At 25.2% G+C, this 16440-nt stretch overlaps 1 protein-coding gene across 4 annotated transcripts in view; it reads right to left on the reverse strand.

Moving 5' to 3' along the window:
* Window positions 1-16440, reverse strand: part of LOC129610174 (IQ motif and SEC7 domain-containing protein 1) — a 110122-nt gene that overhangs the window by 1860 nt on the left and 91822 nt on the right. For all 4 annotated transcript variants that reach the window (XM_055522590.1, XM_055522591.1, XM_055522593.1 and 1 more), the window contains 2 exons: window positions 1489-1863; window positions 45-1407 (listed from right to left, as the gene is read on the reverse strand). In XM_055522590.1, the coding sequence (XP_055378565.1) occupies window positions 45-1407; window positions 1489-1863 (1738 nt within the window). The remainder of the gene's footprint in view (window positions 1-44; window positions 1408-1488; window positions 1864-16440) is intronic.

Raw genomic sequence — 16440 nt, forward strand, 5'->3', positions numbered from 1 at the left:
ACTATTGACAACTGATTTAACAATGAATAAAAAGATTTATTTACCGTATCTGATGATCGAAGTCGTCCTACAATATCGGAATTGCATTGACAGAAACGTTGAGAAAATATTTCCATAAGCCTCTCAATTTTTTGTGCTTCGCCTGGCATTCTGAAATACGCTTGGAATTTTCGTAATGCCACATCCACTTGCATACCAGACAAATCCAATTCAGCAGCAAAACATTCCAACACAGCCATATTGAATGGATTTTGCAAATTACCCAAATACTCGCCAATCATTTGCCTCGATAAACCTTTTCGGGAAATTAAAAATCTTGCGACTCCTTGTGGTGTGTTTTCCAAAAAGCCTCTTCTGATTAAGTATGTTATTCCCTTCTCTGGCTTTTTGTTGAATAAATTTAATCCAACTCTGTATTGACGTTTTCTAATTGTTTCTGAAACTTTATAGTTTTGTGGTGCTGCGGCCACAGCAGCCATTTGCTCGTTATGATCTTGATGTTGATGTTCATATTGTGCAGCACTAGTATGTGAATTTATTAAATCATCATTTGCGCCAACTGTACTTGCATTATTTGGAGCCGGATGTGAAGCGGACATCATTATCATATGATCCGTAGATTGAATATATTGTGCTGAACTATTTAAATTTGTACCACGTTTCCATGTTTGCGGAGAATTCGAACGATCTGATCCTAAATCACAGTTAACCATACGTTCTGCACTAGAATCACTACCAGAACTTTGAACTGATGTTAAACTACCATTTTCAGATGTTTTGCATAAGCCATTTGAACGAGTTGTACCACTACCCATTGATGATGGTGGAGGTGGAGTTTGACGCATCATTGAACGCTGTTCTTGTGATGTCATTGACGAAGTACGTTTCGGAACTTCAGGAGGGACTCGTTTACTTGAACTGCTATTTGTGGAACTAGTACTAGAACTTAGATGACTATTTTGTCGGGGCCGCATATAAATTTGTGCTGCTGTGTAATAAGGGGTATGTGGCGAATTCCATGATGAATTTAATGATAAATCCATATGTGAATTATTCGTTGATGTGGAATTAAAACTAGCATCATGTGGTACGGAATGATAAGCTTGTCCTTGATATATATATTGTGTGGGTTGATGTGGTTGTTGACTGTAATAAAGTTGTTCAGATGCATGTAAAAGATTAACATGTGGATGCGGTGCAGATTGAACAGATGTTTGAGAAGATTGTGACCAACATGCTGAAGAAGAAGATGCTGGTGGCATTGGTGAAGTATTTCCAGATTGACTTCTTGGTATTGGGCTAGAATCAAGTTGACGGCGCTCTCTTAATGACATTGATCTTGTGGGTGGTATACGATTTGATGGAGAACCACTTGAATGACATCCTGGTGGAGGACCAGCAGTAATACTAAAAAGAAATTTTTTTTTAAAATTATAGATCAGCTTTATTCAAATTATAAATGATTAGGAAAATCAAATCAAAACTTACGTTGCACAAACTCTTCCTTGTTGTTGCTGTGCCGAACCACCTTGAAGTGATTGTTGAATTGATATTTGTCCATTACTCTGACTTTCAATTTGCGATTCGCTAGCACTGCCATAGGCGGAAGATGATGTATTAGATGGTGGTCCATCTTCACTACCAACTCCAATTATTGTACCAGCTCCAGTTAATGACATCATACGGCGACTTAAACGTTTTTCAGCTTTCGCCATAGCTGTTATCGATGCAAATTTCTTAACCATCATGTAATGACGGAATGCACGTTGTATTGTAATTGCGGCGTTACGTGCACGTAATCCACCGTATTTTCTCTCTAATAATTCTATTTGTTTTTCTAATAAATCTTGTGATAATTCATACCTGTAATGCAAAATTAAAATAACTTTTAATAAAATGACATTTTTTCTTTTTGAAATTTGATTTTTAAAAAATTTTTATAGGTCAATAAATCAAGAAGAAAAATCTTAATAAAAAATGTGTAATTATCATTTTTGTTTAATTGAATTTTTTGTGATTATAAAATGCGTCCTTTATCACTTACGATTGTACACATTGAATTGACATAAGAAATCCCATCAATAAGAGGTCGTAATTAACGATACAGAAGGATCACATAAAAATATAAAAAAAACGCGACCTACCGCAAAGTTTTCTTAACTTACTGTAGATGTAAATATGTATATTCGAAAATAATGCGGTAAATCTACCGAAATAGGTCAAAACAAAATTAAAGTTAGGGAAAAATATTCAATTTTATAATCTTTTCTAAAAATTGAAAATGAAATTAAGTTCAAATTTGAAGGTGATTCCCTTGTGAACGGTAACAGTAGAAAAAAAATAACAACAAATTTCTAATGATGAAATGATAATAATTATTGTTTGGTTATTATCAGTTCAGTTTAGGCAGGTACGTATAACAAATTTATTTATATATACATATTTACAAATAATATGGACCTACCACAGAGTTTTTACATACATACGGTATGGTTTGGTTGTATTTTAGGACCTTTTTTAACACGAGAATTTTTTTATTTTCAAATATTGTTAAACCTTATTTTAAGGCTATGGGTGTGTGATTGTTTTTGTTAAATTTTTAAATGAAAAGAAAATTGAAATCAAAGTTTTATATTTGTTTTTTAAGGATATCAGATATTTTTATTATTTAATTTCAAAAATGAGTGAAATATAATTTGTTTGAACTAAGTTTAAAGTACTGAGACCAATAAAAATTACACTTTTCAAAACTAAGATGGTCAGACACCCCAATATGTACTCGACTCTAAAATGTGTTTGCTTATTTTTTCTGCAAAAATTAACGCAAAATTTCAATTATGAGAGAGTTATGAGAGAGTAAAAGAAAAAAAAGTTCAGTTTTCTTTCTCTCATTTAAAATTTGGTTTTGAGTTTCTTTTTTAACAGAACTCAAATTACATTTGTAAACGAACGGCTCTCTTACACAAAATAACTTTAAACAGATGTGAGCTTAGCTTTTAAGGAAACATGTCATTCCTCACTAACATTTTCAATTATTTCCGGGATATTCATAATGTTCAGAGGTGATAAAAATGTACTTTAGTACCAATACACAAAACCTATTTACAAACAAATTTAAATGACAGAAAACATACCTGTTCACTGTACCGATTTATTTGCTTTAAATATGTTTTCTTACTATGTATTTGTTATACTAAAACTTTAAGTGGCATTTTCTTTTAATTTATTTACAAAAAACAAAACAAGATTGGATAATGAACACAACTTTAGACAACCATAAGTGTTTTGTACAGCAAAATTGCATTTATTCATTTATCAATTCCATAAACCAATGAGTAACAATGAATAAATAAATTCAGAAACGCATAATCATTAATCCATCTAAAATAATAATATTTTCTAATGGATTTCAATTGACTTGTCAGTGTCTGTGCATGTATGTATGGATGTATATACTTATATGAAAATAATAACACCTAAATTGTGTTTAACATTTCTGTTTATTTTATAGTGTGTAAGGAACGTGTTTCACTTCAAATTCAATTCTCATTTCTATAATATATTAATTTAAAAATAAGAAAGAAAAAAAATATAATTTCCATTTTGATGCAAAACAATCAGCACTCTAATATTTCATTTATTGTAATGTGATTTCTTTTGAAAACAAAAAATTATAATAAACGAAGAAAATGATATTTTATTGACAAGAATTAAAACGTTTTAAATTTAAAACCTCCTCTTGTTCTCTACCACCTTCTCAGCATTAATGTTATCTATACACATTAAATGAAATAAAATTTTAAATTACTTATATTTTTTTATGGTTTGTACATCATTGTCAGTTTAATAGTTCAATCACATCAAATTGTAAAATACAGTAAAATCCAGTAAGTAATACAAAATTCTCGTCATGTACGATAATCAATTGCTTTTAATAGTTTCGACTCGATTTTTGCTATACTTATATGTGAAATGGTTTTAAAATAGTGTTGCGTGCCATAATTTAATTAAGCATTTATTTTAAGAAATGTGTTAATTTCATCTAATCTTTGTTGGTTTACAATGGGCAAATTTTTTGAATAAAAAAATATGTCAAATAAATGACGTTTTTCTAAAAATCAATGCTTGGAATTTTCATTAAATATGGAATAATAAAATTAATTAAAAAATTTTAAAGAAACTCGTTGTCTTTATAAATAGATTCTGCTGTAATAACATTTCTATATTGTCGTCAATTCGAACAGAAAACAGAGCCACAACGTCAACATTGAAAGTCAAAAATAATTGTAATAATATTAATATTAAAACGAAATGAAATAGAAATTAAATTTTAAGGTGTCATGACAGTTAAAATGATGATGTTAATCCTCCAATATCCCGCAAGTGTTTTAAATAATGTTGTTTTTTTTTCGTATTATTTTTTTAAATGAGCACTTAATGAAATTCAATTTCTGTTCCTTTTTTCTTTTTGATTTCTAATTTTTTTGTAGTTGCTGTTAGTGGTATATAAAGAGTTTCTTTTGTTGTTCATCACTTTAAGGCGGCATCTTCAAAAAAGAAATCAATCACCAATACTATTTAATCATCAGTAAATTAATGACTTCATAATATATGGAATACTAATTCAAGCAATAACAAAAATGTACACACATTCAATTCATGCATATTTATAGTGTTAAACAATGAGTGATGTTCTTGCTTTGATTTGATTAGATTTGATTTTAAAATAATATGACAACTATCAACATACGCATATAGGGAATAGTGTTCCAGCTTAGTCAGAAAAATTCAAATTTTATGAAGTCCTCAGTTCGCTCTAGAATTGCATTTGAGTTATTAGTTTATTGCAGATTAAATGCCAAAGTCCCTTATTCATTGATTTTAAACAATAAACAATTTTAACATCCGAGAAACACAAAAATAAAACTCCAACTACACAGTAATAAACAAAGCATTACTTTTAATCACAACGCAAGCATAATATAATATTTTAGTATATTTGTAACTCCACACTTTTACCGTTTTAAATTTTTCCGGATCATGTGTTTGAAATTTTAATATATTTTTCAATTATCGATAGAAGAAACTAATTCCATGTTTATTTAATTATAGCAATAAATTATTGCAGTTACACTACATTTGATAATATAACAAACGTGGGTGTTTTGACATATCTGCGATGTTTTGTTCTAACAACAAAATGTGTTAAAAACGAATTAGGTATCCGAGAAGGAACACTCCATACAAATTATTTTCAATGATGAAAACCAGTTCTTTTTTGTACCGAATAATATTAATAATAATATTGTTGATAAAGGGAAAAGAATTATATTTAAAATTGATTTGTTTTTGATATCAATAAATTCTATAGAAGGAGGATGGGTCGTATTTTATTTTACATAAAAATAAAAATATAGGAAAAGAAAACATGATCCTCAATAGATGCCTACTTTGATGATAAAAATTACAATAAACATTCATGTAGGCTTAGACTTTTATACATTTATTATGATTTATTATGAATCAAAGCAATTTTTCAATTATTTTATTTTTATTATTTTTATAATATGTATTATGTATGTGTTTTCATATTATTTATTATAAATAAAGAATAATTTTGTAAACAGATTTAAAATTTGTAACAATTAACAATGATTTAAGTATAAAATTTTCATAACTCATGAGTCATGGAATTAGCATTAACCTGCTGTTATACGTTCGTGTGTATATGTATTTATGCACAAAATGTGGATGAAAATGTAATATGGTAAAAATTTAGTCAATTTAACAACGGCTAATAATATTAATTTAAGCAAATAATTCAATGTTTCCGGTGAGTAAGGCTTTAAGCGGTAACATTTTCTAAATTGATTTTTTAATGAAAAATTATTTTCGAAGTCCTATATGTACTTCATTTTGCATTCAAAAGAGTTGTTTTTTTTTATGACGGAATCTTCTTACAATTTCTGGCTTCAAAATCTTAGTTTTCATGGCCAAATAAAGCAAATGAAAGTTGCTATATGGCAAAATATATTCTATATAGAGGATCGGAGAAGAACTAAGCAACAAAGCTTTATTGAAAAAAAGGTAAACAATATATCAAAAATTTAGATACTTAAGTAATATCAAAACGGTTGATATTATCAAAATAGGTTTGAACTCTCCATACTGAAATCCGCATATAAGACCTAGTAAAATTTGATCCAGTTCGAGCTATTCAAAATGGTCGAATTAATTTGAGGAGAATATTAAGAACAGTGACTGTGTAAGGTAATAATCGTGGCCCAATTTATTGACAATTAAAAATTTAACTGAAATTTGAGCATGAATTTTTTAAGCCTAAAAGTAACAGAGGGTTTGAATGTTTTAATAATGGTGCTGGCTAAAATTACAAAATATTTTCATATCTTTGAACTTTTTTCAATTTCTGCCGTCCTCTTCTAAAATATTAGAACACATTCTTAATAGCGTTCAATAATTTATTATACAAAAAAGCACATTCCGTTCATTTGATTTAGATTTTAAAAATTAAATTCAATACTTTTTCAATCCTAGCCATTATAAATTTCCAATTTCAACAATGGCCGAAGAAATATTGTCAAATTAATTTTACAAAAATAACATTACCAAAATTGCATCTGAGTTGTTATATTGGTTTCTGTTATTTTTTACAAAATCATTTGAAGCATTTATAAAATTTGAAATTGCACTAGAAACACCAAAACATTTCTTTGCAAAAAATTTTCTATTTAAATATATGTATACATTGTACATAGTGTTGGATATATGTTTAGGTTGTATTTTAGCTAAAATTTATTTATTTGCAATAAAAAATGTAAATGTTTTGAAATTCTATGAATTTTTATAAGATTATTGTAAAAAACTGGAGTCTATATAACTAGATTGTGTTCTTAAAAGATTTGGGACCAAAAAACAAAAACAACATTAAATTCTTTGAGAAACAAAATAGAGTTTAGAAAAATAAAAATCGATTTGGATTCAAGCCAATTTCATTGTAGTATGCACTTGTATGTACATACATATGTACGTATATAGAATTTTATATCCTTATTGATCATGCATAATAAAATTGTGTTAAATGTACTGAGAGTTATAAATTAAATGGATGAATTGTAATAGATTAAGGTGAAAATTAAGTATGAAAAAAAAAATATTTAAAAAGAATACTTTTGGTTATTTTGAACACTTGAAATTTTATAAATTACATTAAATTGCATTTGAAACAGAGTGCATGTGCACAAAATTTTATATTAATTTTTTATATATGAAAAACCTAAAAATTCAATTACGTATTTTAATTAGAAATAATCCAATTTAATCTAAAAACGTAAAAATGCAGAGGTTTTCAGAAATTCTAACTTTGAGGCTTCTATCACCCTACGATAGCAGTACCATTGAATCTCAGGCACCGTGTGTAAAAATGCGCTTATATAAATATTCGCTTGACCATTAAAACTTTATGCAATTTGGTATATGAGATTTACATTTAAAAATAGGTTGATAACAATTAATAAATTATTTATTGTAGCTGCCCTATAATTCAGCGCCAACATCCAAACTCAAGCACTAACTCAAGACTTACTCTCCTTATTTAAAAGTGTCATTTTAAGAATAGACAAGTTTCCACTTTTAAAATGAAAACTTAATGCTCACATAAATGAACATCAATTTAAAATAATTTTAATGCTACATTGAATTATAATATGAAATAAGAAAACCACATCTGTTCAATTATTCTTACACATATTTTTAGGATGCAAATTATGTTGAACGAACAATAGAATTTTGTTTGAGCATGATCATTACATAGAGATAAGAACAGCAACTGAACAACTTCAAATTGAAATTAATAAATTTTCCTCAAATTGATTGAGAATTTCAATATTTACAGGCTTGGGATATAACAGGAATAGAGGAAAAAAAAATAAGTATGGATTTTTAATATAGTATGGGGTTAACTATAGTCATAAAATAAATTTTAGGAAATTCATTGTTCGATTCTTTAATTATGTATATACAAACACACACTATAGTTAGTAGAAAAATAGATTGAGGGAAAGCAACGGTTATAAAAAATTTCATTATTTGTGTCAGAAATTTTTGTTTTTTAAATTAAGTAAATAAAATACCAAGTAAAATGACTTCCATGGACATTTTAGAGATAAAAGTGAGTTCATAAAATGAGTAACTTATCTGATAGTTATTCGTCGGAAATTGATCAAACCATTTTTCAAATATGAGAAAATAATTGATACCAAAGATTATTCTGTTACACACTACCACATTCTTTATAATTCAAATAATTTTAGCACTCCAATTTATGCATGACTATGAAATTTGTAATTTATAAGAAACAATTTTTGACATTACATTGATAATTTACGTTTGTGTCTTATTAAATCCACGTTCTTCATGAAATATTCACGTTATATACGTTTTTATTAAATATTAAAATATTTCGCTTTTTTCATCATTTCTACTTGAAAATTTAAATGGTGTCCAACTTGTTATTTGACCCTCTCTATACTTTCATATAGTACTAGTACTCAAATACACTAAGTACTCACAATTTCACTCGAATATGAGTCATAAAAATAAAGATGAGAATGTAAATACAAAATTACTTTTTTATTTAATTAAAATTAAAACAGATTTTATTTTTGCTTTTATTTTTAATATCATTTATTGTTAACATTGAAAATTGAAATCATAATGAAATGAGCAAAATAAAATTCTCATACACCCGATATAACAATAACATATGGAGCATAAACCTTTATAATAGTGCCGAATCGAAAAGCTTTTAAACAATAAAATAAAAATAAAAGAAAACCAAAATCATACAACAATAATAAGGTCGCTGTTTATTTTAACTAAAACAATTTTAAATGCAATGCACTTTCCATTTTTCGCTTGTTTTTGTTTCCTTTGATATGCTGGGGGAGTATTGAATCAAGTAGTACCAGTCAGAGCAACTGCCTTACTTGTATTACTATCTAATATACTATATACGTTTGTATTTTAAGTTAAAGGTCTGACGTCAATCAGACAAAAACCAGAACATGCTATAGAGAGCATATAAAAAAGAATTTTAAAAACTTAATCAATAAAAAAATATCAGTTTTTAAAAAATTTTTTTTTTGTTTAATTATTTGCAAAGTGAACAATGAAATTTTATATTTAGCTTGAAGTTCTTGTTTTCTTGCGAAAATTGTACGAAATCTGTTTAAATTTCACATTTTTAATCTAAATTTGTGTTATTTACTTTTACGTTTGAATTTACACTTATAAAAGAAAATTAATTATTTTTTAAAAATTTTCTTTGTTTTTTCTAATTATGCAGGTAATTAATTATGTTAAGACATGACTAGATTGTATGTAATTTTCTTAAAGCAAAATTTGGTTGATAAATTTTGACATCGAATAATTAGGTACGTATTTACTTCACATTTCACATATGTAGATAAATTTTGACAGGATAGGTCAACTTACGAGTCATATTAGAAAAAACCCTCTAAAAATATATTTTATAAACGTTGATTCTATTTTCGCATTAAACAAATGAAAAACAAATAATTATATGTCTTTGAACTTCATGTTTTTCTTGAAAACATATTCATTCACTCATATTTAAAATAGATTTATGGTACAATATTGCCGAAAATAAAACAAAAACTATATATTATGTATGTATATATATATAGTTATATATTCAGAAGTAGTACAGTGTAATCCGAATTATTTAAATACTTGTGAAAAATTTAAAAATATTTACGTAAAATTTATGTTCCCGCTTTTTGAATATTGCCCGTTATGAGCAATTTTATTTGACAAATAAATCAATAACTAATTTTCCACCATGTTTCAATGATTCAATAACAGTTCAATAATTCATGAACATTCGTTCATAAACTTTCGTCCTTGTTTGAAGATCCTCAATTCTCTAATACTTAGGAAGTAGGATAATTTTAATGTCCGCACTAAGTACGTTGCTTGCGTAAATGTGCATATCATATCTTTTGTTTTAATTTTATTTCATTGTAATTCTTATTTCTTTGAGGTGATGTTCATATAGTAAGTACTTTGAAATTTCCTCTTTTGCGTGAATATATTTTACTTATTTTAATTAGTGGGAGTTGTATATAAACGGTACAAGTATTCCAAATTATCATTTATCTTTCAAGATAATACTTCAATTATATTTACATATATTAACATATGCACATAGCCTAGATCAAATTTACTTGACCTTATTATCATGTTGTATTCTTCAAAATATGTGAGTATACGAGTACGCACGATTCAAAGAACGTAAAATTTTATTTTCAAAATTTTTGTAATTCATTTTGTTAAATCTTTTCAAAAATGCCGAATTTCTAAAACAGTAAAAAAATTTCTTCTACGTAAAAGGAAATATGTTTATTGCTATAAAAATTACTTACAGAACATTGAAATTTTAATTCATTCCAGATTAACAATTACTTATGACAACAGTTTCTGTTTTTTTTTATTTATTTTTAGAAAGGAACCACGAAATTTTTTTAGAAAAAAAGTGTAAGAGAAAAATAAAGCAGACAAATATTTCAACATTGTCTGAGATTCAAATTCCAATTTAATTGCATTTATTAACATGTAAGTAAGTCTTTAGATAAAAAAATGTATTCTATTTTTATATCAGTATTTAAAGAACCCCTCAAAATTGAATTTGAAAATAATTTATAGTAAAAAAGATTATACGATTTTTTTTAACTTTCATTTCAAAAATTTATTCAAAATTATTAAATGAAAAAAAAGAAAGAGAAGAATGGGAAGTACGACATACAAAAATATATGGTCTAAATTGTTTACTCTTAGAATTACTTAATAAAACAGCAAGTAATAAATAAATGTTTGAAAAAAAGGGGGAAAATAGACGCAATTTTGTCAAAGATGACGAATACTCTTTAGAAAATCACCGCCACGCCAAACCATCAATGATTTTTTCCCCAATAAATGAATGAAATTTTTGTCTGGTATTTTTTCAAGTTTAATATTAGCAAGACTTTATCGTTTTTCGTAGTCTAATTGAAAATGTCTAGTAAACACTTAAATAAAATTAAAAATTTAAACGTGTGATAAACATAAAATTATTTGCTGAAAAATAGATTTAAAAAAAAGAACTAATTTCTATATTATATGCATAATCACATAAACATTTTTGAAAATTATTTTGCATTTTGAAATAGAAAAGAAGTATCTTTTTTTATATTGCAAACATTTAAATAAAAATACTGATGATTTAAGGTTTTAAATAGATTTTGCTTATCAACAACCACATTTTAAATAATAAAAAAAAAATGAAATTTTCAAATTGAATAAATATTTGATCGAGTCATTCGATTAAGCAAGGTAAAGCTGAAATGACGAATGTGAAATTTGGGAACAATAATTTTGGATATGTACGTGTACTTATGTATGTTTGTATATGTATATTAAATTCATTAAACTTTACTTTTGAATTATTGCTACTTATGTACTTATTTCTCAACAATTCTTGTTTATTTTTTCATTCAAAATTAACCACGGAGATATTTAATAAAACTTGCAGAAAAAAAATTCAACAGACAAAAGAGGAGATATTTAATAGAATTTGTAGGATGACACAATTATTTATAAACTTCATTACAATGAATCTATAAAAATTCTTTTTACGAATTATTTTGGAAACAAACTGAAACAAAAGTTAGAATATTTTTCAAAAGCAAAACAATTTGATCTTAATTTTCTTATATGTACTTTGAATTTAACAGCATTATATTTGAGATAAAACGCTTTTCACAGAGATGTCTGAAAAAAAAACAGATTGAAGCTCTTTTGATGTTAAAATTTTTTCTATAAATCACATGTATTTTTCCAATAGTAACTGGTTGTGCCACATAGGCAAATACTAGTTATTGATTCCACAACGTAGGCAAAATCCCAAGTTGTCGGACAATAAATGAAAATAGAATTTTATCCCTAAAGTGTTACCATTTTTATATTAGAGCGACGAATTGTAACTCTTCATTCAATAGCTCTCTATATTCGAGCTATGATAATTTAAAGTAAAGTACTATTAACTAGGTATGTATATTATACTAACCCCCATGAAAATCTTTTATAACGATCTAAAATCTTTGTTAATTTTTGCAGGAACATTTCCGTATATTGATCAGTTAATAAATGCACAACCATTTATAAATTGTTTTCTTCTTAAATATTTTAAATTTCAACTTAATTTTAAATTCTAATTACTTAAATATTAAAATATTAATTAAATTTAATTCTTATAACACTCATTAATAATATTATTATTTTTTAAATTAACACAATTTCTGAAAATAAAAAATCACTTTTAATTAACTTTTGGTAATTATTAGAAATTAATTTATTGCCTTTAATAATAATTATTTTTAATTTTATCACTTGGTTTGTTTCTTAAATTTATCAAGAGTTAAAGCGTTTATTGTTTTATTTTTGTTTATATTTGTATATACGGTACATACAAACTCATATGTTTTTAATATTTCAGAGAATAAAATAACAATAATGAGAATATTCTTAAAATTATAGCAATAAATTAACAAAAGAGACCAACAATAATTTTATAATTTAAAATTTACAAATTATAGGAACATTGCCAGTCAACAGCAGCGTTTCTTAATATTTCAAAATTCCTTAAAAATCGAATATAAACTTTTTTTTTATAAAATGTTTTTTTGGTAGTATTGTTTTTAATATCTGGCGACACAATTAATTATGAAAGATGTACACACAATAAATATGTGTATGAATGTATACGTATGCTATTTAAACAAATAAGTATGTTTTTCTTTTATATGTACATAGTATGTAAGTATGTGCATTTATTTGTATATGAAAAAAAATAAATAAAATTTAAATACTTTATTTTTTATTTTGTATAAAATAAACTTTATTGTTCAAAAGATTTTCACAGAATGAAATTAAAAGCCAAAAGGAAATACAAAAACACAAAGTGAGTGAAAAAGAACGTAATCAATTTTGAAATAAAAATTAATTTTTTGTTTTGTCCACACAATTTTTTTCTCATTTATTTGGGTCTGCAATTTTTCAAATTGTTCTAGGAAAATTGAAATTTTATTTTCTATACTTATACAAATAAAATTTAATAATAATTTAAAATTAATTAAATTGAAATTTAATTTATTCATCACTTTCTTCGATATTTTTAATTAAAAATAAAAAAAAAATATAATAAAACAATCATGAATGAATGAAAATAAAACAAAAAAAAAATTAATAATTAAAAAAAAAAATTTGTTTATTCTTCAATTTTCTTTTTTATGCCCACCTTTTTCCTTATTTCTTTTACAAAAGAACTAGAAAAACGTCACGAGACGTCACATTTTGTTTACATTCTGACGAGAATCGATACAGAGAATTCGTCATCATAAAAATAAAAAAAATTAATAAGAAGAAAACGTAATAGAGTGAGAAACGACAGAGTAAATAAGATTTTTCTGGTTCTTCTGACTTAATTGTTATCACTATTCATACGCTGCTGTTTCTTTATTTTGATTTGTTTGCATTAATGTAAAATTCGCAATATTTTTGATTAAAGTTAAATTTATAAAAAGCAATGTTTTTATTTTAGTTGGAAGAAGAGCGGCAAATATTCTTATCGTAACGCTCTGATTAAAATGAAATTTTAGCAGTTTCTTTCTTTTCTAGTAGAAAACTTTATCATCAGAAATGTAAATACGTATAATGTAGCTAATCCGACAAATGTTATGTTGTTGTTTTCTATATTGGTAGTACGTTTTAGTTGAATATTCACAACAAAGTCGAATACATTCAATTTGACACTATTATTACAAATTCGGTTTTCCATAACCAAATCTGTCAAAATGCTGTGCCGCAAATTGTGTCCTATATTCTATCAAAATTTGGGGTAACTCATTTTAATTAGTTTTAAGTAGCCAAAATTTAAATCTTAATTTCAAATTTAACATAGAGTCGTTTGGAACTAAATTAAATTACATTTTTTTTGAAAACTAAGTAGTTAAAATTTAAGTTTGTATCTTAGTAAAATGTGATCATTGTAACTTTATTTGATTTTGAATTTATAAAAGAAAATTTCCAAGCATTGGAATGAATCCAGTGGAAACATGTCCTTTTAATTTTAGGTAGTCTAATTTTTGAAAATTATAATTAACTAATTTTAATTTTATAATTCTTGTTTTTGATTCTTTTTTGTTTCTTTTTCATCCCACATACGGAATTTTTTTTCTTTTACCATAGGTAACTAAACTTTATGCTTTAAACTTTTAATACTCAAAGTGTTTTCATGTAATTTTGTTTTTTGGCATTATAATCGATTCTGTCAAATATATAACAGAATTCAATGCATATGTATATAAGTAATTTTGTTTGTAGGTCAGTATTTCCTAAAATAGTGATAATCTTTTTAAAATTTATTGTTAAGTTAATGATGAGGTTGATGATTTCTCTTTAAAATTTAAAATAAAACTATTTAGAATATATTTAAAATGTTTTCAATAAAAAATAAAATACAAATATTATTTATAGAAAAAAAATGTGAATCATGTTATAAATTATAAATAATAAATAAATTACAATTTTTTTTTTCTTTAATTATTTCCGCTTTTAATTTTTTAAAAAGGAATTTTGTTTTTATATTATTCGTGTATATTTTATATTATTATAGGTATATGCATGTATGTGTGTACATTTATTTACAAACATCATATATTAATTCATACAGCAGCCATGCATATAAAAAAAGTTTAAAATTATTGACCGGTCACAAGTTATATAATTGAATAAAATTTAAACAATAGATGCATATTTGAAAGTTAATAAAATTAATGTTAACCATTTTTGGATAATAAGTAGATTGTATTATTCTACTGAAATATATTTAAATTAAGGCTGTGACTGTAACAATAAAGAAATTTATAAAATTTATTGAACGACCACAATTCTAAAAAAGGTGTATATTTTTTTATTTTTAAAACTATTAAGTTTTTGGGATTAAAAACTTAAACATATTAAGTATAGTTAATTGAAATGCGTGAAAATTTCAATAAGAAAAATATTAAAATTATTACTTATTTAAAATGCAAATTTTTAGTTTTAATTTTATATTTTTAAAATTAAATTATGATTTAGAGTGGTGAGCAATATGGGAGATTTTAGAAAATGCGCAATATCGTACTTATTTCAGTTCCTTTCACCTTTATACTTGAACTATAATTACATAAAACACCGGTAATAAAATTTCATTTTCAATCAATAATTTTTAACCCTATGCTCCACAACCGTACAATAGACACATGCATTTTATATATGTTAGGTACATATAAATATACATATATACATATACATTGTATATACAACGCATACATATATGTGTATATACGTACATACATATGTCGTTTTTTGTGTTTTTATAAAATTAATGTACAGATATAAGGAAGTAACTGAACTCAACTAATTGCAAAAATTGGAACTTATTTTAATAAAATTTTAATCCATATTTATATGTATGTATAAATGACAAAATTAATTTTAAATATGGGGGAAAAAAGACTTATGTAATTGATTTTATTACAAAAAATGTTATGAAAAACTTATTTAATTTATAACAAGAATTAGTCATCGATGCCAAATTCCATGTTTTATAAAGCACACAAGCACTGATACATAATATGTATATGTTTTATTACCAAAGTAATTTAATTATATTTTTTTTTTGAGAAATTTCCAAAAAATAAAAAACACAAAATTCCTTATAACAAATTGAAATTTTCATATGCACAAATTTTCATATTCCATATTTGCATTTTTATACATGCACATCTATCTATACAGGATGTGTACATGCAATGTGCATACACATACTATTGTGGTTGTTATTGTTTTGATTATTATTGTATTTATTGCAGCACGAGTATTTTGAATACCATCAAGAGTCATGTGTTATGTGTATAAATTACAAGGACATTTTGTTATTTTTATGAATAAAAACCTCATTTTCTTTTCCTTTTCCACATACTTAATCCTTATAAAGAATATTTTTATTTTATTCTAATCAACTCATGTCATAATTGTGTTGAAAATTATTTGTTAATTTCTTTTAATTTCTAATTAGTAATTTTTATAATTTAAAGGAATTCACTTTTTTAAAGCACATTAAAAAGCACTTGCTTGGTTTTTTTTTTAAATCAATTGATTTTGTATACAAAAAATAATAAATCCTTTCAAACATATTCCATAAGAACGTGTATATATATATATATATATATATATATATATTGAATATACGTATGTTTATGTGCAATAAAATGTGCACATTCATATATGAGACAAAATTTCATTCACTTTTTCACTTCTATT

This window comes from Condylostylus longicornis, unplaced genomic scaffold, assembly GCF_029603195.1.
Source record: "Condylostylus longicornis isolate FDR11 unplaced genomic scaffold, ASM2960319v2 ptg000044l, whole genome shotgun sequence".
NCBI classification, from domain to species: domain Eukaryota; kingdom Metazoa; phylum Arthropoda; class Insecta; order Diptera; family Dolichopodidae; genus Condylostylus; species Condylostylus longicornis.